Genomic DNA, 26205 nt, shown 5'->3' with positions numbered 1-26205 from the left:
ACGAAGGGGCTACATTCAGAAGATCTTTATTATAGCATTTTGTTCTTCATATTGTGAGTGGACGATATTAATTAACTACCCTGATATATAATGGGGTGTAATCCAACTCCAGTATTCAACTCTACTAAATTCAATTTCCATATTTTATTTTTATAACAGCTTTCAGTAAAACGGGAGGGGAAACATGTATCCTACATCGCTTTTGGCAATCCATTAATAAACAAACAACGGCCGGAAAACTTAAAAACTAAACATCCATACCAATAAGCACAGGCATACAATTCTGCTTACCAATTTTAGACAAAGAAAGAAAATAGTGGGTCAAGCTCTTGATTATTATAGGAAACAATATCAATCATTGAGATATCTTTTCTTATAGACCAATTTCTAAAAGTAAAACAGTAAAATCCATGTGCCATCACGATTAGGACACTCAATTGGGCTGAGATAGCCCAAAGCCCATAAGGTATTGGGCCAAGCTTAATTTATTTGAGCTCCGGCTGGCTGAGCTTGTTGAGAGATTGTGGCTGCATTCAAGTTTAGGCTGAGTTCAGGCTGTGCTCAACTCAGCCGAATTTAGTCTAGCCCTATAGTTCTAACATATAGGCATAGATTATCAGAATGTTTTATTTTAAGTGTCCATGTATATATGTGTCTTTATGTGTATATATAAACACACATATAGAACTCAACCGCATTGTTAACATAGTGGCTAACTGGTTGTTCTTCAACTTAGATATGGTTTGAGCCAATATGCAACTCTTTTCATTGAAGTTTCTCATCTCTTAATGATATTTCCATTAACGGCCAGTCCAACTTGGCGGAAACTTGCCCAGCAATTTTAGCCGAGATAGGGCTAAGCAAGTGACCATTTTGGGCCAGGCTAAGCCTTTCTACCTTAGGGTGAGCTTGGACAAGCATCAGCCAACTTGATCATTGAAAGGCCTAATTATCAGGATGTAGCTAGAATAGACACAACTATAGGCATAATAAAAAAATCATCAAATATCTACCTAAACATCCTAAAATCATAGACATAAGATACTCACACTGACGTCTTCTAAAAACTGCACCGTACTTCCTCATCAGCACTTGTAGTATCAGGAGAGAAATAACTGCAGACATTGCAACTGCACCTGCAATGGTCCCCAATACTATGCCAACCAATGCACCCGTGCTTAAAGCAGACCTTGGAGGGATGGTAATCACTGTGACATTAGAGAGAACTATGAGCATAAACAAAATCACGATTATCTTAAGAATATCCACCTCATATATGAATACATGAAAGAAGGTAAGATACGACCAAAGCATAGTTCATCTATGCATGGGGTCAAGCCATGAGTGACATATGGTGTGAGCTTAAAGCTGCCTTCTAATTGGTCAATATAAAACAAGACTTAATTATCTAGCAAACATAGAATCATGCTGAACTGAGCACTGCGCGCAGTTATTCACTTAGTGCTGGATCACATTAGTGCAACCATATCTGCCATACAACTAAACATAGCTCTATATGAACACAAACACAAAACACAAGTAAGCACCACCACAATAAAACTGAAACTGATGCCACATCCTAAGATTATCTTTTAAGTATAAAGGAATTGAAGGTACAGGTCAAATGAATTAGAGAAAAAGTTGAACATTCTTTAAATGGTAAATAAGCATTAATTCCAACCTCAACAAGGCTCACTCGCAAAATACATCAAATAAGGGTTCTGAGACAAACCATCATTAGAAACGTCCAGTAAAGTGAAGCTAAGGACTTCATATGGTCCAATTATTCCAGGACCATTAATTTTCCATGATATGAACATGCTCATAATTCGCCGAACCTCGCTCATGTTGAAGATATGAGAAATGTTCTTGCTGTCAACATCATATGCAGGAAATATTTTCAGGTGCATTCCCAGACGAGATCCTTCTTCCCATGCCAAGGAATCAATGTACAGCTGATAACGAAATAACTGAAGAGCAGATGTCAAGAAGTTCTCAAAATAGTCTTTGTAAGGAAGAAAATCTACGAATCCAGGACTTTTCAACCGATATCCAACAATCAGAGGGGCAAAACAGAAACAAGGTACAGGAGATGTAGGGGAATATTCATAAGGGGGTGGGCACCCTTGAGGTTGACAATTATAAGTGGTATTTGTCGAACTCTGGCTGTTATTTTCATCCTCACTTTCAGATCCACAAAACTGGTCTAGGTTGGTATTTGAGCATAACGGATTCCCTTGAAGCCTGAAAGTAAACAATCAAACGGGTGAGATGATCGTTATATCAATTTGCTGTGACTGTTAACACCTCATGATTAAAACTAAAAGGAGCACATCCATACTCTTTTACCAAGAAGTCATATTAATTTGAAGATGCATTTCATCATACATGAAGTTCTATTATGAAACAAATTGGGAAGTATAAATTGGGAAGCAAGTATATATAGAAGCAAACCAGACAGTAACATTTCGAGGTACACTAGTGTTGCCTGTAATATTGGAAAGCTCATTATTCTGCAACTCCCTGTAATATCAAAGAGCCACAAAATCGCTTAGAAAATCTGGTATGAGATCATTGCAAACTTATTAAGTCAACCCAGGAGGTTATAACTCTGACTTTCACAAAGAGCATGCTGCAGTCTCAGAAAGAAAGGAATCAACTTATATTGTACCAGTACACGAACTAGATGCTTGGAAGTGTGAAAGCACCATGCACACTCACACTACCAGATAAAGACAGTTTAACCAAGGGAACAATGACATTTTCATTCAGGTCTTACACTTTAAAGCTTTCCATTGCCTTCAAATTCCTATTTTGCCAAATGGAGGATGGAACTGAACCACTCAATGCATTGTTTGCAATTGACCTGACATGGAGAATAATTTACCAAATAAAGCCATTTATTATATTAACAGTTTAATTTATTGGCCAATATTAACTAGTAACTTAAAAATCTAATGGTTGAGATAAGTGGAACTCAACTTGAGATAAACATGAAATGATTTACAATAAGATTGAACTGTAGAAATAAACACAAAATGATGAAAGAGCAAGTGGGGGACTACTCACAGTTTCTGAAGATGAGGAAGACCAGAAAAGCTGGCAGGAACCATTCCAGTAAGATTGTTGTTGGATAAACAGCTGATATATTGTTCAAATAAAAGATTTTCAAAGTCAAGGTACGTAATTGTTGGCGTAAATTATCTTTGAAAACTGAAAGACTTTTGTAGTATCTGGAAATTAAATTTAAAAGAAAACGATAATATATAATGCATAGGACATGTCATTTGAAAGATGGAGAATCTTACATGGTTGTGATATTCTTAAAAGGCCAATTTGGAGGTATGGATCCGTTTAGCTGATTTGAACTGAGATCTCTGGAATTTATATAAAGTAAAACATAATCTAAGTACGAGTAGCTAACTGAGATGTCTTCGACAATGTAAAAGAAAATTTTATTTATCCTGGTGCATTTATTTTTCTGATTTAAAAGCTTATACTTCATTATCGTATAATGACATGACAAGGAAAACAAAACAAAGCAACTTACAGATATAAAAGGCTTGGTATTTGGCTCAAATCAGGAATAGGTCCATGCAAGTTGCAGTTCTTAAGGCTCCTGGAACAACACAACGAAAAAAAAAAAAAACTATAAATCTTGATATGAACATGTGAACATGCATACTTCTTGATTGCCATCTTGCTAGAAAAGCTTCCAAGAACAGGAAAGGTTTGTTATAGCCAATTAAGATAAGAGTAATGCTAGAATTAAACCACGTTTTTATCCCATAAATATCTTACAATACTACTGTGGCAATCCCAATTGGCTCTTGGATTAGTCCTTGTAAAAAAAAATTCAAGGGTTGGTTGGGACTATCACATCAACATTATAAAATATTTATGAAATAAAAATATGATTTGTAGCATTATTGTTAAGAAAATATAACTTATGTACAACTCGCATAATAGCAAAAGAACAAATCATAGAAAATCTTGACCGGTGCAATGTAGAAGTGGACGTGATGTTTTAAAAAAGCAATGAAATGCCTCCATGCCACCATAGTTGGCTTAATAACCTCCACATCTAAGTTAAGGAACATTCCCATTTCTATTCCTTTTTAATCGACGTTTTTGAGTAATATATACTTTATGTATTCTTTCCAACAAAGTACGTTTCTGCCTTTTTTGTTATTTTCATTTTGCTAGCATTTTCTACTTTCTTTTAGTTTTGCAGTTTAGGGAAGAAAAAAAAAGAAAAAGAAAAAAGAAGAGAGAGCCTCCTCTATTATTTGGCCAAAAAATAAATAAATAAAGACCTCTGCCTCACACATCAAGGCTGGCACCCTGCTCTTCCTTTACTTTTGAAATTCCTAGTTACAAACATAGGATAATAATATCCACTTACAACTTCAGCAATTTAGACATGTTGCTGTAAGAAGAGGGAATTGTAGTCCCATCAAAGTGATTGTTATCAAGTTGACTGCAAAACAAAGATACTGAACACATTAAGAAAGTTAACATAAGACTTCTTAAGTAAAATTTAGAAATCACAACCTAGTTCACGTTGAGAAGCAAAGAAAAAAGACTACAGAGGTAACATCATTTATGTGATAAACATATATGTATTTAGGCTCTAGGAACGAAGAACCCATACAGTATCTGTAAATTTGGCAGTTTGGAGAACTCCGGTGGAAGGTAACCTGATAAGTTGTTATTATCAACAAGGCTGCAGATGCAGAATATGATCACTAATTCACAGATTGTACTGATGGATAGCATTATGAAATATCAATATGACCAATCACCAACTTACAAGTGAGCAAGTATTGGTAATTTAGATAGTTCAGGCGGAATTTGCCCACTAATTGAATTGTTGTTCATGTGACTGCTCACAAGGGGAAAAGAAAAATATGAAAAAAAGGAGAAATGCAAGCATTAGTAATCTTAGAACTGATGTTAGAGAATGTAGCATCGGAAAAAAAACACGCACAAGTGCTTCAAGTTGTTCAAGTTTGAAAATGATATAGGTATCGGTCCTGATATGCGGGTCTCGTCAATTTGTATTCTGATCAAGTTTGAGAGAGAACCGAGCTCTTCAGGTAAGGGGCCTGATAGTTGGTTTCCAGTCAAAGCCCTGAAAACACGGAATATCACATTAAAATACCAAGTATTCAGAACACTGCCAAACATATAAAGTAAATTAGTTCAGACACAAGTACTATATCTTGCATTATTTGGAAATCAAAACCTTGAAAATGCATGAAGTAGTAGCAAATTCGAACTTCATAATGGTATCTCATGCGATAACAATACTGAGTATCAAACCTATCCAGCAAAAAAAGGCTGTTCAACTTACAAGGATTCCAACGACGTAATATTGCCTATCTCCTTTGGTATACTCCCACTTATGTTGTTCCACATAAAATCCCTTTAATGAAGTAAAAAGAAAAATATATCAGTTGGATGAGTAAACCAAATGCCAATGTACGTGGGGAGGAGAATAACAATGTTTCAAAAGATTGAGGAAAGAGGGATCCAAAAACTTCGATCCAGATAAAGATGTTGGCAGCACAAAAAGTAGCTTTCAGGTATGCTTTTCCTTACAATATTGTCATATACGATATGCGGCCAAGCTCTGGTGATAAACTTCCTGACAGATTCATTTTTAGTAGATGCCTGCAGAAAAGAGGTCCATAGGAAAATCATTAAAGCACCTAATGCGAGTTCTTCTTCTTCATGGAAGCGCCCCACTTGCGATTAATACCCAGTTTTATTAAAGCTTGATAGTCTTGTATGAGTTATATCTGAACTTAATTTGGACCAGCATAAATCTTATACAATGCTAGCTATATAGGCAATAAATTATATGATAAAGCATTACAAATTAATTTTCTGGACAAAAGAAAAGATCATTAATATATATTTTCAAATTGATTTAAGACATGTTGCTGATCTTTTCCAGCAAAATTCAGAAACATGCGGCTGACAGTGACAGACCTTATCCTAATGAAATAAATATAGCCATCATTGTCTTTAATTAATCTTAAATGAATACAGAATAAAGGAAGTCTGTACCCTGGCACAACTAATATGAGCAGTATAGAACTGGAATACTATACATATCATCATGCAAGGGTACAAGAACATAAAGAAAGAAAAATTATTATAAGTTAAAGGAAGTGTGCAACATAATTCATCCTGATTATGCTACCCAATAGAAATAAAAATCATGAAAGGTTAAAATCATACAATTGTTGAACATGTAGATATCCATCAGCGAATGTTGTATTGAAGCACACAACCCCTGTCCAATTTGAATTTGACGTACATGGATCTCCTTGATTCCAAGTACTCAGACTGTTATTGGGATCTATCAAACTTCTCTGGATGGCTCGCAATGCCGTTACTGCAAATTAATACCAATGTTAACCATATATAATTTCATCAACGTGAACATTTAAAAAGTTCATAAGCTTTGCTGGTCCTTGTTTTTCTCTAGTTTTTCCATCAGGTTTCCACATTAAAGGAAAACGAAGTTACTTTAAAAATATACATCGACAATGTTAGCAGACCAAAGTTTGAGCTCAACTATATGCAACCTATTCAAATTCCAATAGAGGGAAGTGTGTAACACCCTCATGTTGGTACTTAGAAAATTTTGACCAAGGTCTTGAGCCTAAACTTAAAAACCAATGTCATTGGGCCTAGTAAGCTTAATAAAGATTGGATCAAGTCCTCTAAAGAAGATCATGAAAAATAATTGATTTCATAAAGTAAAGACCAATTTTTAACATATGCCATACAGAACAATATAAAATAAAACCTAATTATTTTAATGTAATATGGCATCTTTTAATTATGTACATTAACTACCTTCAAATTATGTTTAATTATAGATGATCCTTATTAATTAAGTGGTCTTGAAACCACAAACCACTCCATTTATAAGACCACCTAGCTAAAAAGAAAAGTGACATTTACATGGGATGGACTAGTTAATAGGAGCAATGTTTCTTCATTTGGAAGAACAATACTTCTTTTTTACTTTCCCAAAGTAAGGAGAGTTGTTTCTTACCTCCAAAATTCCCCATCTAAAAGTCCCCCCCCCCACTTCACTCCATCCACTTCTTCATTTTCTCACCTCTCAACTTCTCCAAGAGCCCATCCCACCCCTTCATTGGAGAAACTTTTGAGCTCTAGTGTGGCCTTGTCTTAACTTTGTAAGTAACTCATTCCCTCCTCTTTCAAGTTATCATTTATCTTGCTATTCAAAACCATGTAATATCATGCTTCAACCTAAATGAGATATTTTACTTATTTTGTATAAATCTTTGTTTAAACCATGAAAATGTGACTATACTATTTTATTTGGTAACTTAATCCATGTATTGTTAAATTTCTTTTATACCATAAAAACACATGTTAAGATGACCTCATAAAAACATGTTTTGTAGCCAAACCTATGTACCTTATGCATCATTTTATTGAATCACATCTACCTTATTTTAGATGACCAAGAGTTTTGTAAATAGCCAAGTGTATGAATGTATGAACACCACCTTACTTTAAAGAAGACTTCATAATGACCTTTTGATAATATTTTCTTGGAAAAGACCTAGATTCATACCAAAAGTCCATAATTGTTTAACGATGTGAAAAATGGTTTTAAAAATGAGTAGTGAGTTTGGATTTTAGATTAAGTCATAATATTTTATAACCAAAAAGTCTTATAGTATGGTTCTTTTGGGTGATAAAATATTTCTAAACATTAACATTTAAAGTGATGTTAAAATTATCTTAAGAAAATATGTTATTTCTCATATATGGCATCAAGAAAGGTTAGAATTTAAATCTGGAAAATTTATTTCCATGACATGTTTGAGTGGGTGTTTGATCCAAAATTTATCAAGTGAATTGCTTTAGGTGTACGTGTTTTGGGCTAATGGGCCAAATAAGCTAAGTGAAGAACACTAAATTAGACCCATTTAGTGAGGTATGGGCCTTAGTGCTTGACCTAGTTAGGAGGATGTCCAATGGGTCATTCTTGACCCAAGCCCCCCCCCCCCCCCCCCCAAAAAAAAAGAAAAAGAAAAAGAAAAAGAAAAATTAATTAATTAATTATTACTTAATTACTTAATTAAGTAATTAATTAATTATTTTTCAAAAAAAATAATTATTTAAATTAATTTTATATATATATATATATATATATATATATATATATATATATATATATATATATATATATATAAATCTATTTTAATAGGGGGAAGGGTCAAGAAGGTTGTGTAAGATACGACAAAATCCTAATTAGAGTCTTTGTGTAGCTAGCTCTAGACGAACCTAAATGAACCTTATTGTTCAGGTTTTTAGCAGATCCTCGTCTACCTTTACGCTATAGCGAGGTAAGTGGTACTCCTTACCTCTTCCAAATGTATTTCAATTCCAAGGATTTTCAACTCTCTTTTTTTGCTATACATGTTATGATGGATTATTTTGAAAGTGTAATTACCCTGCAAAGTAATGCTTTATTATTGCCTTAAATATTTTAATGACATGTATTTGTTATAACATTTATCTTAATTTGTTAGTGCTTTATATATGTTCCTTTTTTTTCTTTTGTTTCTTTTTTATGTCATCATATGATTTAAAAAGCTCATTATATCAGAATGATTTATAACTAAGTTGTCACTCAAAAGTAGGTGAAAATGTTTCGTATCAAAAGGACGATTTCAAAAGAGGGAAGTTTCTATTTTAGTGATTTTTCCCAAAGGAAGAAAAGTTCACATTCATGAAAAGTTTCTAATTAAGAAAAGTTTCCATTTTAGGAAACTTTCTCAATAAGAAAAGTTTTAGGGGAAGAAGTGGTACCCTTTTCACGTGCTAAGTTAAATGATTATTGAAAGTTTAAGGAAGTAAAGAATGAGCATGTGTAAGGTGAAACCAAATTATGTAAATGAAGGTTTTAAGATACTTGGCCTTAAAAAAGAAGCACGGTACTAGGAGAGGTGGAGTGCACCACATTAAAGTACGGTTTCAGGAAGGTGTGACTATCACTAATGTCATGCTGAGTGTACCCAGAAGTTAATCAACTGACTAGGGCACCCCGAGACCACGGGTGATGCCTGATCCTCAAATGTTGGATCGCACAACCCCACGAAAAGAAAAATGTTTTGAGGATAGAAAAATAGAGTTTAACTCAAGTAATTACTTTATGTTATATGCTTAAGTCTCACCTTCAAATTTTAATGTTACTTTATTTCAAAAGTCCTAACCTCAACTGTTTTAACTCGGTTGGGAATATTACTTACTGAGTCTTTCGCTCACCCTTTACTTTCTTCGCCTTTTCAGGTTTTAAGGCAGATGGATAGGTGGCCGGAATGCTTAAGCTTTTGGGGGTCATCATAGCATCCACTATGTTACTTTATTGCATTTATATTCTGTCAAACTATGTGTTATGTTAGTAAGTGCATCGCACACAGACAAAAAAAAAATGGATCACTTAACTTGTTAAGTCGTGTTGTTATGTACTCTTTATGTTAAGAATTTATGTTTCCGCAAAAATATTATTTTCTCATGGCATGCATGGTAGTAGTTTACAAGTGCTCTAGCGTCCTAACATGTAACATTGCACCTCTAAAGCTTTAAGGCTGACAGGCTAGGCCCTTTTGTGTCTGGGCGTTACAGTTGGTATCAAAGCTCAAGGTTTAGGATTCTGTAAACTCTTAGGAACCAAAGCATTCAGATAGGGTTAGGAAGGGTTTGGGTTTAGTGTTTCGGCCAATTAAAGTCCGCATGGTTCAGTAGATTAGTGTCCTCAATCTAACCTTTCACGACTATTAATGTAGATGGCACATAACACATGTAGTAACGGAACACACGGCGAAGGTGAGAGTCCAAACGCCAATGGGACGACACAACCCAGTTCATCAGCCGATTTAGGGATCTGATGTACTGATGGCTATTGCTGAACAAATAGCAAGTCTGATTGGGGCCAATCACCATGAGAACCGAAATGCTGCTCATAATGGTAAGGAGGATGGTTGCACATTTGAAAAGTTCAATCGGCAACAACCCCTAATTTCTGAAGGTCAGCCTGACACAATAGCTACGGAGAATTGGCTACGTCAAATAGAGAAGCTTATGGAAGTAATGAACTGCATTGATGAGCAGAAGGTGCGCTACGCAACCTTTAAACTGATAGCAGAGGCCAGAAAGTGGTGGGTGGCGAAGAAGGAACACATGCAACAATAGCTCGAGGAGGGAGCCTTAATTCAGTGGGAAAACTTTAAGAAGGAATTTCTAGACCGATTCTTTCCGCAGTTGATCCGATTAGTGAAAGCCTAAGAATTCACAATTTTTTCACAAGGGTCCATGTCGGTGGAACAGTACGCCGCTAAATTTATAGAATTATCGCAATTTGCCCCATATCTCATCACAACAGAGGAACTCAAGGCCAGAAAGTTCGAGAAAGGTCTTCACCTACAAATCTTAGACCGCGTCGCAGGATTCGAGCTAAACAATCTCGCTGATCTTATCAGTAAGGCATCAGTGGTTGAGCGGACTTGGAAAATTAATGTTGAGTTCTACAACCAACAGAAGAAAAGGGCAGTGCTGCAGGGCAACCGAACAAGTGGACATCACAATTACCCGAACAAAAGAAGGAATAACCACCAGGTCGGGTGTAACCCAACACCTCAGGGAGCTCAAGGAGGAAACGGACCACGCCCCAATTGTCCGAAGTGCTAGAAACCCCATTATGGAGCTTGCTTGCAAGGACAAGGCGTTTGTTACAAGTGTGGGAAACCAGGATACATTGCACGAGAGTGCTGAGCACTGAACGTTGGACAATCCAGCCAAGGGAAGCCAAAGGGTCAGAAGATTTTTGCCCCAGCTCAAGTGTGTGCAATGACCCAAGGGGACATTGATTCCTCGAATGAGGTGGTCTCAGGTGCACTCCCAATCCTCTCCTGTGTAGCTACTGTTTTATTTGACTTAAGAGCAACACATTCCTTTGTCTCGCACTCTTTTGTTAAGGTCTGCAACTTAGAAGCTGGACCCTTGGATGTGAACCTAGCTGTATCTACTTCAGTAGGAAGAACATTAATCTGTAACTCAGTTGTTAAGGGATGCCCCGTTAACATATAAGTTCACGTCATGCTTGCAAATCTCGTAGTCTTTGAGATGCTAGGTTTTGACATAATTTTATGCATGGATTGGCTGTTAGCAAATCATGCTTGTGTGGACTACTTTCGAAAGGAAGTAGTGTTCGAACCACCATTGGGGTCGGAGTTTAAGTTCCGGGGAAATCGAGGTGATCACCTTCCCAAGCTAGTTTCGGCCATGCAAGCTTGTCGTTTGATTAGTAAAGGATGTACAGATTTTCTCGCATGCGAAACTGAGGAGAAGCAAGAAGTGAAGGTTAAAGATGTCCCTATAGTTCTAGAATTCATTGATGTCTTCCCTGAGGAATTACCTGGTCTACCTCTAGATCAGGAAATTGAATTCTCTATCAACCTTCTGCCAGGCACGACACCTATTTCTAGAGCACCCTATTGAATGGCACCTTTGGAACTCTGTGAATTAAAGGAGCAATTACAAGAACTTTTGGACCGCGGTTTTATTCGACCTAGCGTGTCACTGTAGGGAGCACCTGTTCTGTTTGTCACAAAGAAGGATGGGACGATGAGGCTGTGCATCGACTATCGAGAACTAAATAAGGCTACGATTAAGAACAAGTATTCGTTGCCCCACATAGATGACCTGTTCGACCAGTTGCAAGGATCTCAGGTCTTTTCAAAGATCGTTTTAAGGTCGGGTTGCCACCAAATGAAGATTAAGGAGAACGATGTGCCAAAGTCGGCTTTCCGAACTAGGTACGGTCACTACAAGTTTCTAGTTATGCCTTTCGGCTTAACTAATGCCCAAACAGCTTTCATGGACTTATATAATGAATCGCGTTTTCCATGAATTCATCGATCAATATGTGGTTGTATTTATTGATGACATACTAATTTACTCAAGAAGCCGAGAGGAGCATGAGAAGCACCTACGCACAATACTCCAAATTTTAAGGGAAAATAAGTTGTATGCCAAATTCAAAAAGTGTGAATTCTAGTTGGAAGAGGTCGCATTTATAGGTCATGTAGTGTCTAAGGATGGTATTTCAATGGACCCTAGTAAGGTGGAGGCAGTGGTAAACTAGATAAGACCGTCAACCATACACGAAATCTGGAGCTTCTTAGGACTTGCTGGGTATTATCAAAAATTTGTAGAAGAATTTTCTAGGCTGGCAGCACCACTAACCCGCTTAACAATGAAAAATGAGAAATTTTTATGGATAGATGAATGTGAACAAAGTTTACAGGAGCTAAAGCACCGCTTAGTGTCGGCACCGGTTCTCACACTTCCGACGGGGTCAGGCAACTTTGTGATTTTATAGTGATGCCTCATGCAAGGGCTTGGGTTATGTGCTAATGGAAAATGGCAAAGTAATTGCTTATGCTTCGACGTAGTTGAAACCGTTCGAAAAGAATTAGCCCACTCATGACCTAGAACTTGCAGCCGTAGTGTTTGCGTTAAAGATTTGGAGGCATTACTTATATGGGGAGCATTGTGAAATCTTTACCGATCACAAGAGTCTGAAATACCTCTTCACCCAGAAAGAGTTGAACATGCGTCAAAGGAGGTGGTTAGAACAATTAAAGGATTATGATTGCATTATCAACTACCATCCAGGAAAGGCGAACGTCGTTGCAGACGCTCTTAGTAGGAAAACTACACCGAGATTGGTGGCGGCGACATTCACCACTCAAAGGCAAATCCTACTAGATATGGAGAGAGTTGGAATTGAGGCAGCAGTTGGCGATATGCAAACCTACCTCCGCAATTTGACTTTAAAGTTGACCCTAATGGAACAGATCAAGACTGCACAACTGACCGAACCCGAAATGATCAAGATTCGTGTAGAGACTGAAGAAAATGAGCGACCAGACTTTAGCATTGCAGAAGATGGCACATTGAGGTTTCGCAATAGACTGTGTGTACCAAGCGAACCGGAGTTGAGGAAGTTGATTTTATCAGAAGCTCACCAATCCCTATACACAGTCCACCCTGGAAGTACCAAGATGTATCGAGACCTTCGGGAATGCTTTTGGTGGAACGGCATGAAGATGGATATTGCACAATTCGTAAACCAATGTCTCACATGTGAGCAAGTCAAGGCAGAGCATCAGAAACTAGCAGAAACGCTCAAGCCACTTCACATGCCTGAGTGGAAATGGGAGCATATCTCCATAGATTTTGTCATGGGATTACCGAAGGCGCTGAACGGTCAAGACGCTATTTGGGTAGTGGTCGATCGGCTAACTTAGTCAACACACGTCATACCTTTCAAGGCCACGTCTACTATGGATCGAGTGGCGGAGATCTATGTCCGAGAAATTGTACGCTTGCACGGAGTACCTGTATCGATTGTGTCAGATCGTGACCCTCGCTTTACATCAAGATTTTGGCAAAGCTTACACTCAGCATTGGGGTTAAGATTAAATTTCAGTATGACTTTTCATCCTCAAACGGATGGACAATCTGAAAGGACGATTCAAACTCTAGAAGATATGCTAAGGGAATGCGTACTAGATTTCAAGGGCAGCTGGATTCAGTATATTCCGTTAATAGAGTTCGCATACAACAACAGTTTTCAAGCAAGTATTGACATGGCACCATACGAAGCACTTTATGGGTGGAAATGCCGATCGCCTTTATATTGGGATGAGGTTGGTGAAGGGCAACTGATCGGACTAAAGATTGTCCAAGATACTCACGAGAAGATCGCACTCATCAGGGAGAGGCTGATCGCAGCTTAGAGTAGACAGAAGAGTTACACAGATAATAGATGGTGAGAATTGGGGTTTGAGGTAGGCGAAAAAGTATTTCTCAAAGTATCCCTAATAAAGGGAGTTTCCCGCTTTGGTAAAAAGAGTAAGTTGAACCCTCGCTTCATCAGACCGTTCGAAATCTTGAAACGTATTGGGCCAGTGGCATATCGTTTAGCACTACCGCCAAATTTATTTGGAATTCATGATGTTTTCCATGTATCGATGTTACAGAAGTACTTGCAAGACCCTTCACATGTTTTGGAAAGTGAACCACTTCAAATTCGCCAAGACGTGACTTATGAAGAGGTACCAGTGCGAATAGTAGATAGGAAAGAAAATGAGTTGCGTCGACGAAAGATTCCAATGGTTAAGGTGATGTGAAGCAATCACCGGACACTTGTAGAGGCCTCTTGGGAATCAGAGGAGGAAATGAGAGCAAAGTACCCACAACTGTTTGAGTGACTAATTGTATCATGAAACAAATGAAATTTTTTGTATTAAAAAAAAAAAAAAAAAAAAAAGAGGAAAGAAGAAAAAGAAATCACTGTTTTCATTCCATGGTTGGTTGCATGAATTAATTATTTGATTAAATAATTTGCTCTTACATACCTACATCGCGACATCAATATGGCAAACTCTTTAGACATCCCTAAGTACCCCCAGGACCATGACCTGATGTTGTGTCGTTGTGTTCAATGGGCCCATCGAAATGGTTATGAGATCATCCGACTTCACCCCATTTACGGTTCGGACACCAATTTTTAGGGGTGGTGGACGCAGCCGATCAGCTTTGGGACCACGGGAGATTCGTCAGAGGTATGGCAGGACGCCTATCATGAATTTCTTGCAACATCTGGACCTTGAGAGTCCGGATGAGAAACCTACACCTCCAGCGAGGGGACCGACCCAGGATTTTGCACTTGTACTGACTGAGATGACCACCGAGATCCCACTCGCTGGATCCCTCTCGGACCAGGCTTGAGCAAGTTAGTATGTGTTTACTCGTTTGCTTCCAATTATTGTATTGTCGAGATAGCAATTCTGGGGACGGAATTTTTTTTTAAGGGAGAAGTGTTGTAACACCTTCATGTTGGCACTTAAGAAATTTTGACCAAAGTCTTGAGCCTAAACTTAGGAACCAATTTCATTGGGCTTAGTAAGCTCAATAAAGATTGGATTAAGCCCTCTAAAGGAGATTATGGAAAATAATTGGTTTCATAAATTCAAGATCATTTTTTAACATATGCCGTATAGAACAATACGAAATAAAACCTTATGGTTTTAATGTAATATGACATCTTTTAATTATGTACATTAACTATCTTCAAATTATGTATAATTATAGATGATCCTTATTAATTAAGTAGTCTTGAAACCACAAACTATTCCATTCATAAGACCACCTAGGTAAAAAGAAAAGTGACATTTATATGGGATAGACTAGTTAATAGGAGCAATGTTTCTTCATTTGGAAGAACAAGACTTCTTTTTGACTTCCCCAAAGCAAAGATGATTGTTTCTTACCTCCAAAATTCCCCATCTACCCACCCCCCACTTCACTCCATCCACTTCTTCATTTTCTCGCCTCTCAACTTCTCTAAGAGCCCATCACACCCCATTTTCATTGGAGAAACCTTTGAGCTCTAGTGTGACCTTGTCTTAACTTTGTGAGTAACTCATTCCCTCCTCTTTTAAGCTATCATTTATGTTATGCTTTAACTTAATTGTATGCTATACTTTATTTTGCTATTCAAAACCATATAATATCATGCTTCAACATAAATGAGATATTTTACTTATTTTGTATAAATCTTTGTTTAAACCATGAAAATGTGACTATACTATTTTATTAGGTAACTTAATCCATGTATTGTTAAATTTCTTTTATACCATGAAAACACATGCTAAGATGTCCGGCCTCATAAAAACATGTTTTCATAAAAATATGTTTTATAGCCAAACCTGTGTACCTTATGCATCATTTTCTTGAATCACTTCTACCTTATTTTAGATGACCAAGAGTTTTGTAAATAACCAAGTGTATGAATGTATGAAATACACCACCTTACTTTAAAGAAGACTTCATAATGACCTTTTGATAATATTTTCTTGGAAAAGACTTAGGATTCATACCAAAAGTCCATAGTTGTTTAATGATGTGAAAAATGGTTTTAAAAATGAGTAGTGAGTTTGAATTTTAGATTAGGTCATAATATTTTATAACCAAAAAGTCTTATAGTATGGTTCTTTTTGGTGATAAAATATTTCTAAACATTAACATTTAACGTGATGTTAAAAATATTTTAAGAAAATATATTATTTCGCATATATGACATCAAGAAAGGTTATGATTTAAATCTGAAAAATTTATTTCCATGACATGTTTGAGTGGGTATTTGATCCAAAATTTATCAAGTGAATAGCTTTAAGTGTGTTTTGGGCCAATGAGCCAAATAAGCTAAGTGTAGAGCACTAGATTAAACCCACTTAGTGAGGTATGGGCCTTAGTGCTTGACCTAGTTAGGAGGATGTTCAATGAGCCATTCTTGACCCAAGCCTCCCCAAATAAATAAAATTAATTAATTAATTAATTAATACTTAATTAGTTAATTAAGTAATTAATTATTTAAATTATATATATATATATATATTTAAAAAAAAATCTCTTTTAATAGGGGGAATGGTCAGGAAGGTTGTGTAAGAGACGATAAAATCCTAATTAGAGTCTTTGTGTAGCTAGCTCTAGGCTAACCTAAATGAACCTTATTGTTCAAGTTTTAGCAGATCATCGTCTACCATTACGCTATAGCGAAGTAAGTGGTACTCCTTACTCATTCCAAATGTATTTCAATTCCAAGGATTTTTCAACTTTTGTTTTTTGCTATACATGTTATGATGGATTATTTTGAAAGTTTAATTATCCTCCAAAGTAATGCTTTATTATTGCCTTAAATATGTTAATGACATGTACTTGTTATGACATTTATCTTAATATGTTAGTGCTTTATATATGTTCCTCTTTTTTTTTTTATGTCATTATATGATTAAAAAAGTTCATTACATCAGAATGATTTATAACTAAGTTGTCACTCTAGTGGGTGTAAACGCTTCATATCAAAAGGATGATTTCAAAATAGGGAAGCTTCTATTTTAGTGATTTTTCCCAAAGGAAGAAAAGTTTCCATTTATGAAAAGTTTTTAATTAAGGAAAGTTTCAATTTTAGGAAACTTTCCCAATAAGAAAAGTTTTACAGGAAGAAGCGGTACCCTTTTCACGTGCTAAGTTAAATGATTATTGAAAGTTTAAGGAAGTAAAGAATGAGCATGTGTAAGGTGAAACCAAATTATGTAAATGAAGGTTTTAAGATACTTGGCCTTAAAAAAAGAAGCACGGTACCAGGCTAGATGGAGTGCACCACACTAAAGTACGGTTTCGGGAGGTGTAGCTATCACTAATGTCATGCTGAGTACACTCAGAAATTAATCAGTTGACCAGGGTACCCCGAGGCCACAGGTGATGCCTAATCCTCGAAGGTTGAATCACACAACCTCATGCATACAGGGCGTAATAGTATGCAAGGTTATAAAATGACAAGTAAAAAGAAAAATGTTTTGAGGATAGAAAAATAGAGTTTAACTCAAATAATTACTTTATGTTATATACTTAAGTCTCACCTTCAAATTTTAATGTTACTTTATTTCAAAAGTCCTAACCTCAACTGTTTTAACTCGGTTGAGAATATTATTTACTGAGCCTTTCGCTCACCCCTTACTTTCTCCGCCTTTTCAGGTTTTGAGGCAGATGGGTAGGTGGTCGGAATGCTTAGGCTTTTGGGGGGTATCATATCATCCACTTTGTTACTTTATTGCATTTATATTATGTCAAATTATGTGTTATATATGTTAGTAAGTGCATCGCGCACAGACGAAAAAAAAAATGGATCACTTAACTTGTTAAGTTGTGTTGTTATGTACTCTTTATGTTAAGAACTTATGCTTCCGCAAAATTATCATTTTCTCATGGCATGCATGGTATATAGTACATAGTTTACAAGTGCTCTGACGTCCTAATATGTAACTTTGCACCTCTGAAGCTTTAAGGCTAAAGAACTAGGCCCTTTTGGGTCTAGGCGTTACAAAGTAAATATTTGAATTAACTACAAAATCACTTGTTATAGGATTTATGAATAAATAAAACAGGCTTCCATGTGCTGCGTGTGACCTCTAAACAAGTATCCCCGTGAGAGTGGTTGCCAAAATAAGCTTGCATGTGAATCATCAACAAATAATTAAAAAGGGGGCAAACTGAATCAAAATCACCTTCTATAGGGTCGGTAATGAGATTCTGTGCTCCGATAAGTAGTGAAGACAACCAGCACAACCATGAAACAATAAATAATCCATACGTCCAAGCCCTTGCCTGATGCATCCCAATAACGCTAGGAAGTGTTGTTGTATCTGAGTACTCCACATGATAACAGGAAACAACTATCAGAACTTACGCAACTGAATTCCAAAGCAATTCAATTGATCTGAAGAAAAAGCAATATATATATATATATATATATATATATATACTAGCTTATAACAATTTGTAAATAAAATGAGTGATCAAGAATTCAAACCAAGTAGAGCAAAAAGCTCCAACTATGAGCAAACCATGGAAAAGAAAAACGGAGAAATCCCTAGTACTTAGTAGCTAGGGGAGCATTGAATAGTTGAAATTGTATTGGAATGATCGAAGCTTACGCTAGGGTTGAATATAAACTCGGGGAGCTAGAAGCAACAAAGAAGAGTTCAAAGTTGACTACGTACGTACCCTGTGAACGGTGTTATCTTGCTGAGCATGACTCCGTCACTACCGCTCATGAATTTTGTGGCTGATGTAGATGAGAGCCATCTTTATCACCCCCAGTGGATAAAAATAATGAAATACATGATCAAACAAAGAATCGTCAGCAACTTTGGAGCCATTTTGAGATGAGGATGGAATTCTCGTACTGTTGTGGGCATGGCCATGTTGACTTTCTGGGAGGGTGGTTGGCTGCAACGTAGAAAATGTCAACTGCATGGATACCGAGCCTGAGATTCGCCATTAAAGTGCCTTTCTTTCTCCTTTCGCTCATCCATCACAAATATCTAATTAGCAAAATGGCGCACGATGAAAAAGACATAATTTTTTTTTTTTTTTTTCATTTGTCAAAAGACAGGTCGGTGTCTTTACTTCATAAGTGGGACCTCGATCGGTACCTTTTTCTGTATTTTTGAAAATTAGATATGTAACGTATCCCTCCAAAGCACGCTATATGGTGTTAATATAGCGTTGTTAGGATGATATGATATTCTATTCAAAAAAAAATAAAATTCTATGATATTATTTATAACTTACAAAATGCCTTAGTCGTATTTGAATTATCATTTTAAAATGATTAATCAAGTTATAATCAGTCACACCTAATAAGAAATTAACGAAGAATTAGCACTCATAAGTACTTTTATAATTTACCCACTTAATTAATATAAGCAATCCACTCATTCAATGTATGACTAATTTTTTTTTTTTTCCCTAATTATGTATCACTAATTGTTTGGAATGTCTTAATTGAGTCTGTCACATCAGTATTGTAAGATAAAAATATGATTTTTAGTATTACTCTAACTCAAAAGACATCATTAACCGAATTTGGCTAGCGATGATCCTAACTAGGGGTGTATAAACGGTTATAACCGGCGTTTATTGACTAAAACCTTTAACCGCCTAGACGGTTATTATATTTTATCAGCCGCAACTGCTAACCGCCTAGGTGGAGACAGTTATTTTTATAACTGGCGGTTAGCGGTTATTGAATAAATAATCAACGATTATATAATCACTTTTTAATTTTGGTTTTGGGCCAGTTTTGGTGCAGGTTTATGCTAGTTTTAATGTAGGTTTTAAATCCAAAATAAAAACAAATCCAAATCCAAATACAAATACAAATTCAAAACATAACAAATCCAAATAACTAAATATAAACAAATTCAAAACTCAAACATTACAAATTGAAATACAAATCCAAATACAAATCCAAACGTGAGATCGGATCCTCCTGGCTTAGCTTGCAGACTGCAGTAAATTCAAACATGAAAGAAATCATCGATCAGATCTTATGAAAGAAATCATCAGGCTAGAGTAAATTCAAACTTGCAAAGTCACAACAGTTTGAACTAGGATTTTTGAATTGCGTTTTCAGTAACATGTCGCAATTGTTAAAAATAATTCTTTTGTAATCTTGTTAAGCTGTTTGTGCTCTAATCTCATACATATATCGGAATACCACATACTGTTCAGAATTTAAGGTCTCGTATTTTTCTGATTAATTATAAAAATGCAAAGAATTAAACAAGGGAAATTAAGAGAGGGGTAGAGACGAGAATAGAAGGAAATATTTCACGGGAAAATCCCCATTTCAAGATGAATGATTCACAGGGGTGATGAATCAAACCTACAAAAACTACACACTCAGAAATCGACGAATCAAATGATAGTATCCTAGGGATTCTATCAAGAGAAATTAGGGAATAGACGAAAAAATAAAAAAGATAATGATCGTTTTGAGGGGATAGGCCTCCAATATTTGCTTCAAGCAACAGTAATATTTTCCTTAATGATTTAGCCATACGGCATCTACATCTTATTATAGGCAAAGAAAAACAAACTAAATATGGAAATAGGAAATTAGGAAATAAATCATAATAAAGACAAACGTAATTTGCAATAAATAGTCCCTAAAAGGAAATTAACGTAGTGACCAAGGGGAAGATTCGAAGAAGGTTCTCGAGAATCTTATCATTTCTCCACCCTTAAAGGCACCCTTGCCCTCAAGGTTGGGTACCAATGAAAAGGCCTTGCAGGTCTTCTTCAAAATGCATTCTGTGCGATGGCTACTGGCAATGGTGACGTTGTTACCTCTTTTCCCCCGAACTATCACTCTTTTTCCGTTCAAGGTAAACTTCATGGTTAGCTTGGAGAAATTTCACAGTACATCGCCAAGAGCCCTCAACCATTTGACACCCATAACCACCATGTAATCACCAAGCGGTAATAAGTGCAAATCTGCTCGCAGCTCCAAATCTTGAACCGCCAACTTAACATTTGAGCACTTACTTTTGCACATCAAGGTACCCCCATCCGCCAATGTGACTTCAAATGGCTCACAATCCCCCGTTGAAATGGAGAAATTTTGTGCAATACTCTCATCAATGAAGTTATTAGTGTTACCAGTATCAATTAATATTGTAACTTGTTGGTGCTTAAGGAAACCATTAACCTTCATGGTTTGCTGGTTTGAGTAGCCTGCCAAGACATGTACAGTGTAAGTCACCTCATCGTTATCTCCACCATTGGTCTACTGAAAGTCCGAGTTGTTCGATGTGTTTCGTCACTAAGCTTTTCTTCTTGTACCCTTGCAAATGAAAATGCAACTACTATGGTCCGTGGCTGATAAGTCTTAACTTCTCTCTTGATATCCGATCGAAGACCTTCCATGAAGGTACTAATTAATTGTCTCTCCGACCAATTGCGGGCACGGTTGGCTAAGTGCTCAAATCGGCTTTGGTACTAACTGACTGAAGAAGTTTGTCGGATCTTAACTAGCTCACCGTCAACATTCTCAAATGCGGAGGGGTCAAATCGTACAAGAAGTCCTTCCACAAAGGTTGCCCAAGTGGGCATCCCATGGCTTGCCTCAAACCAATCATACCATTGAACAGCTTCGCCCTCAAGATGGATGGATGGATGCAATGTCAACCCTTGAGGCTTCAGGCGTTCCATGGAAATGAAAAAATTGATCCGCTCTCGACACCCAACCGGAAGGATCGTCTTCATCCCATTTAGGAAAGTCCAACTTCATGTGCGGAAGGCTATGATTTTGATTGTGATGATGTACTGCAGATGGGGTTCGAGGTGGGGATGGTCTTGCACTGCGCTCCTCTTGAATGATTTGGGTGATAAGTTCCTTCAACTGCTTTAAAAACCCTATGTCAAATTGTGTATCCCCTGAAGTTTGTTCCTTGCCTAGCGGAGTGCTACCGGTAGCTATTGAATAAGCTGTTAAATCAGAAATTTCTAACACTCGCTTTTGGTTGCGTGTATAGGGCATATAACTCTCTTCTTCTTCTTCTTCTTCTTTTTTTTTTTTTTTTGATTTTTTTGATTTTTTGAAATTTTTTTTTGATTTTTTTTTATTTTTGGCCCTTACAAGGAATAAGCTAACTTAGGGATAACAAAAACCTAAACAGGCATTAATATAGACTAATAGCCAAACAGTGTAATAACACAAGCCTTAAAACCAGAATAAGAATATCCTTGTATTGGAATTAGAACACACCAGGAGTGGCTTAGTTTGTAGCCCAAACACACCCTTTCTTCTTCAATATGAATGCCCAGCCTGTATTTTCACAATTAGAATTTATCCCCCAACAGCAGCCACGGGTTCTCAAGCACAAACAACACCAAAACCAGCAGCCATGGTTGCTCCAAGAACAATTCTGCAGCCAACGAAACGCCCATAAACTTGGCTATGATACCAAATGATAGGATCCTAGGGATTCTATCAAGAGAAATTAAGGAATAGACGAGAGAATAAGAAGAATAGAGAAGATAATGATCGCTTTGAGGGGATCGGCCTCCAATATTTGCTTCAAGCAAAAGTAATATTTTCCTTGATGATTTAGTCATACGGCATCTACATCTTATTATAGGCAAAAAACAAGCTAAATATGGCAATAGGAAATCAGGAAATGAATTATAATAAAGACAAATGTAATTCACAAGATAGTCCCAAAAATGAAATTAACGTACTGACCAAAGGGAAGATTCGGAGAAGGTTCTCGAGAATCCTGTCATCAAAGCTACAAAAGCTACAAAGACTATATGCCTATTATACCCTATAGATCTAAACGAAATCGACACACAGAAAGAAAGCGAGAGAAAGAGTGGAGAAGCTTACGGAGTAGCAGCGACGAAGACGCTTGAGCTGAACGGAGATGAACGGCAGCAAGGCTAGAGAGGGCCGAGATTTTAGAGGTTGGACTTCTGGAGAGTGGAGACTCGAGAGGCTAGAGGCAAGCGGCGCAAGGCTGAATGAGAAATGAGGAAGTGTGAAACTCTAAAAATTGGATTTAAGATGTACATAAACATCTTCTTTTATGTTCAAACGGGATTCAAAAATGACCAAAATGATGCCAACTTCTGGCCTCTCCCATATATATATATGGGTAGGCGGTTATTAACCACTTTTCCCAAATCTTATAACCGCATATGCTAATCCTCCTATTATTTATAACCGCTTTTGAAAGCGATTATGCGATTAGCGGTTATAACCACTCCATTTGTACACCCCTAATCCTAACTCCCTCTGATGTCATATTCAAGCAAACCCTATAACAAGCAACACTATCAACTTATAAACAATTGCACTGTTCAAATCTGTGTGTGTGTATATATCTATCCCTTCACAACAAGACTGCATTGTAATTAGAACCAGTTCTCGTCTATTTCAATTTGTATATGAAGCCATATGTAAAGAACAGCACTTCAATCAAATCCTTTTCTTCGTAGTCTCAAAGTTTCCGTAAACTTTTATTATTAGTTTTATGCTTCCTATTAATCGTACCTCTATATCAATAATTCCGATTACTTTAAAGTACAATCTTAATTTGTATATCAACACTGTCATACAATCTACTGTTATATATATCCTTTGCAACATCAGTGACCATGGGATCTGCCTTTCTGATGTCAGACTCAGGCATTATAACCCATATATTTTCAAGTTCTCGGACCGCCTCCGCCATTGATGGCTGTGCATCTGTCTCATCTTGGCAACACTTGAGGGCCAAACTCAAGGATTTCACCACACAGTCAGAAGGATAAGAACCCATTTGCCCATCAATAACCCCAAAGATCATACCAGATTGATACGCCATATTAACCTGAAATAGATGACTAGTGTTAAAAACTACAAGAGAGTATCATATTAGACAAAATTTCAGCCAATGTATCTGAAGGATCAAAAATAGATGAACAATATGACAAAGCGGTCTTAAATGTTATAAAAAAGATATTGGCTGAAGGCAAAGAGTTCCTATTTTGGCTCATCTCAATGGGAGGCTCCTGCTGAATTCAAGACAAAGGTTTTACCTCTCTAACAATGTTTTTGCCATGTGAGATTGGATGCATCCCGGTGAGGAGTTTTAGAAATACAATACCAAGACTATAAGCATCACTTAATTTTGTTGGTCAATTGATGAATTAAAAGTATTCCGGATCTAGGTAACACTGCAAGGTTAACATAGAGAATTACATCAGTTACTTGCATCTCCTACAACATACTGTTAGGTCCATTTCATGAATTCTGAGCTTCATTTCTTTTATTTTAAAATAGAAAGAAAAAAAAAATCTATATATAAACTTATAATTTAAAATCATGTAAAATTTATAATTCTTGTAGGCAAATATCAGTTATAAGAGTCTAACCGGAGGCCCCTTCACAACGGTTGATACATGAGCAGGCACAACCCCTTCAATAGGAACGGGGGCAAGTGGCGAAAGTCCAAAATCAACAACTTTTGCCATATAGTTAGAGTCCAATAATATGTTGCTCGCCTTGATATCTCGGTGAAATATCGGAAGATTAGCTTCTGTAGTGTGTAAGTAGAGGATGCCTCTAGCTGATCCCAGGAAAATTTGAAATCTCATATCAAAACTCAGAGGCTCTTTAAACTTGGTTGTATTATTACCACCAGTACACTCGTTAAAATGGAATGTAGAAATTGGGGAAGTGTACCATTGCAAGTTATAGATTACAGTTTTTTATTTGCTTTCATACGCAATGAAGAACACTTGAAAAAAAAAAAAAAAAAAAAAAAAAAACTAATGTGAGATCAATAAAAGGGAAAACTTAAGGATGAATAGAAGGTGTACCAGAAAGCTAATCCCTTAGAGTACCACGTGGCATAAACTCGTAAACCAACATCTGCACACACAACAATACTCACATTAAGCTTTTTTGAAGCAAAATTGAGCAATAGAGAGCAGGAAAAACCGATCTATGGCATGAAAGTCGAATGATTTTGTAGGAGAAAAGTACTGCTCATAAAAAAGGAAATGAAGAACTCTATTCTCCCAAGTTCACAGTGAAAGGAGACATTTAAGTTTTTTATGCAATTTCATAATCAAATAATCCTTAATTTATGAAGAACTATATGTTTTTCGTTTTAATAAACAAATCTGCACCTCATATGTAATGTCTCTAGATTGAGTTTGATTTCTTCTATTGTTCACAATTATTCAAAGCAGATATTTGGTATCACATCTTCAATTTTCTTGCCATTACAGCATTCATAATCTTTGGTCTTTATGGAAGCAACTTCCTAAGTTGATAGGAATCATCGATCTCTTCATCTATCAAGCAATAAGATTGATGGATAATCGAATCTTCTATTTATTTTCTTTTTCCATATATTGAATTAGGATATGAAAAGGCACCTATTCACCTTCTTCATCACAATATCCAATCAAAGACAATAGGTTTTGATGATGTAACCTTGATAATAATTCTATCTCTGTTAAGAACTCTTTTTCACCCTGTAAGGATCCCTCTTGTGCATGTTTTATGGCCACAACTGTACCATCAGCCAGAATGTCTTTATAAACCTTTCCATACGTTCCTTGGCCAATTTGAGTGGAGCTGTTAAAATTGTTTGTAGCCATAGCCATTTCTCCATAAGTAAAATCTTTCACACTGTCAATTTTCATTGAGGCCTTAGACACTGCATATTAAATACAGGTCCAATGTTAATGATGAAAGGCATAGTGATAAATGTTACATATAAAGATGCTGTGCCTATTTGTTTTAAAATAATCAATACAATTATGTGTCTATCTTCCCATTCATACTTCCAAATTTTAGATATTTCAGGTGGAAACTCTTAATCATTGTACAAAATAATAGAAAGCATTTATACATCTTATGTTTTTTACCAATGACTAAAAACTAAAACATTAAAATCTACAGCGATATCATGATCAGGACACTCAATTGGCTGAGATAGCTTGAAGCCCGAAAGATATTTGGCCAAGCTTCATTTGAGCTTTGGCAGGCTGAGTTTGTTCAGAGATTGTAGGTTAAATTTAGGTTTAGGATGTGCTCAAGTCAGCTGAATTTAGCCTAGTTCAAATACTTCTAATATATATATATATATAGTATCAGAATATTTTATTTTATATGTGTGTATATATATATACATGTATATATCATCTTATAAGTCAATAATGTTAACATAG

At 36.3% G+C, this 26205-nt stretch overlaps 3 protein-coding genes across 3 annotated transcripts in view; all 3 read right to left on the bottom strand.

Moving 5' to 3' along the window:
• LOC133876977 (probable LRR receptor-like serine/threonine-protein kinase At1g06840) overlaps positions 1 to 18642 on the bottom strand; it is a 29169-nt gene extending 10527 nt beyond the window's left edge. Inside the window, exons 1-16 of the mRNA XM_062315203.1 lie at positions 18627 to 18642; positions 18198 to 18348; positions 6250 to 6406; positions 5605 to 5676; positions 5357 to 5428; positions 4991 to 5134; positions 4814 to 4885; positions 4655 to 4726; positions 4406 to 4480; positions 3551 to 3619; positions 3309 to 3377; positions 3070 to 3141; positions 2780 to 2866; positions 2455 to 2523; positions 1733 to 2244; positions 1050 to 1208 (exon numbers count right to left, since the gene is read on the bottom strand). Coding sequence (XP_062171187.1) covers positions 1050 to 1208; positions 1733 to 2244; positions 2455 to 2523; positions 2780 to 2866; positions 3070 to 3141; positions 3309 to 3377; positions 3551 to 3619; positions 4406 to 4480; positions 4655 to 4726; positions 4814 to 4885; positions 4991 to 5134; positions 5357 to 5428; positions 5605 to 5676; positions 6250 to 6406; positions 18198 to 18306 — 1810 coding nt within the window. The 5' untranslated portion in view covers positions 18307 to 18348; positions 18627 to 18642. The remainder of the gene's footprint in view (positions 1 to 1049; positions 1209 to 1732; positions 2245 to 2454; positions 2524 to 2779; positions 2867 to 3069; positions 3142 to 3308; positions 3378 to 3550; positions 3620 to 4405; positions 4481 to 4654; positions 4727 to 4813; positions 4886 to 4990; positions 5135 to 5356; positions 5429 to 5604; positions 5677 to 6249; positions 6407 to 18197; positions 18349 to 18626) is intronic.
• Positions 18643 to 23558: 4916 nt separating this feature from the next.
• Positions 23559 to 24151, bottom strand: LOC133876962 (probable LRR receptor-like serine/threonine-protein kinase At1g06840). The gene is made up of 2 exons (XM_062315184.1): positions 24061 to 24151; positions 23559 to 23852 (listed from the first exon to the last, which is right to left on the bottom strand). The coding sequence occupies exons 1-2, from the start codon at positions 24097 to 24099 to the stop codon at positions 23559 to 23561; spliced, it is 333 nt and encodes a 110-aa protein (XP_062171168.1). The 5' UTR covers positions 24100 to 24151.
• A 230-nt stretch (positions 24152 to 24381) lies between these two features.
• LOC133876961 (probable LRR receptor-like serine/threonine-protein kinase At1g06840) lies at positions 24382 to 25638 on the bottom strand. The gene is made up of 2 exons (XM_062315183.1): positions 25416 to 25638; positions 24382 to 24590 (listed from the first exon to the last, which is right to left on the bottom strand). Exons 1-2 carry the CDS (start codon positions 25636 to 25638, stop codon positions 24382 to 24384), a joined length of 432 nt encoding a protein of 143 aa, XP_062171167.1.
• Positions 25639 to 26205: the final 567 nt, after the last annotated feature.

This window comes from Alnus glutinosa, chromosome 9, assembly GCF_958979055.1.
Source record: "Alnus glutinosa chromosome 9, dhAlnGlut1.1, whole genome shotgun sequence".
NCBI classification, from domain to species: Eukaryota; Viridiplantae; Streptophyta; class Magnoliopsida; order Fagales; family Betulaceae; genus Alnus; species Alnus glutinosa.
The sequence above is the reverse complement of the archived record's forward strand: the minus strand, read 5'-3'. Positions and strand labels throughout refer to the sequence as shown.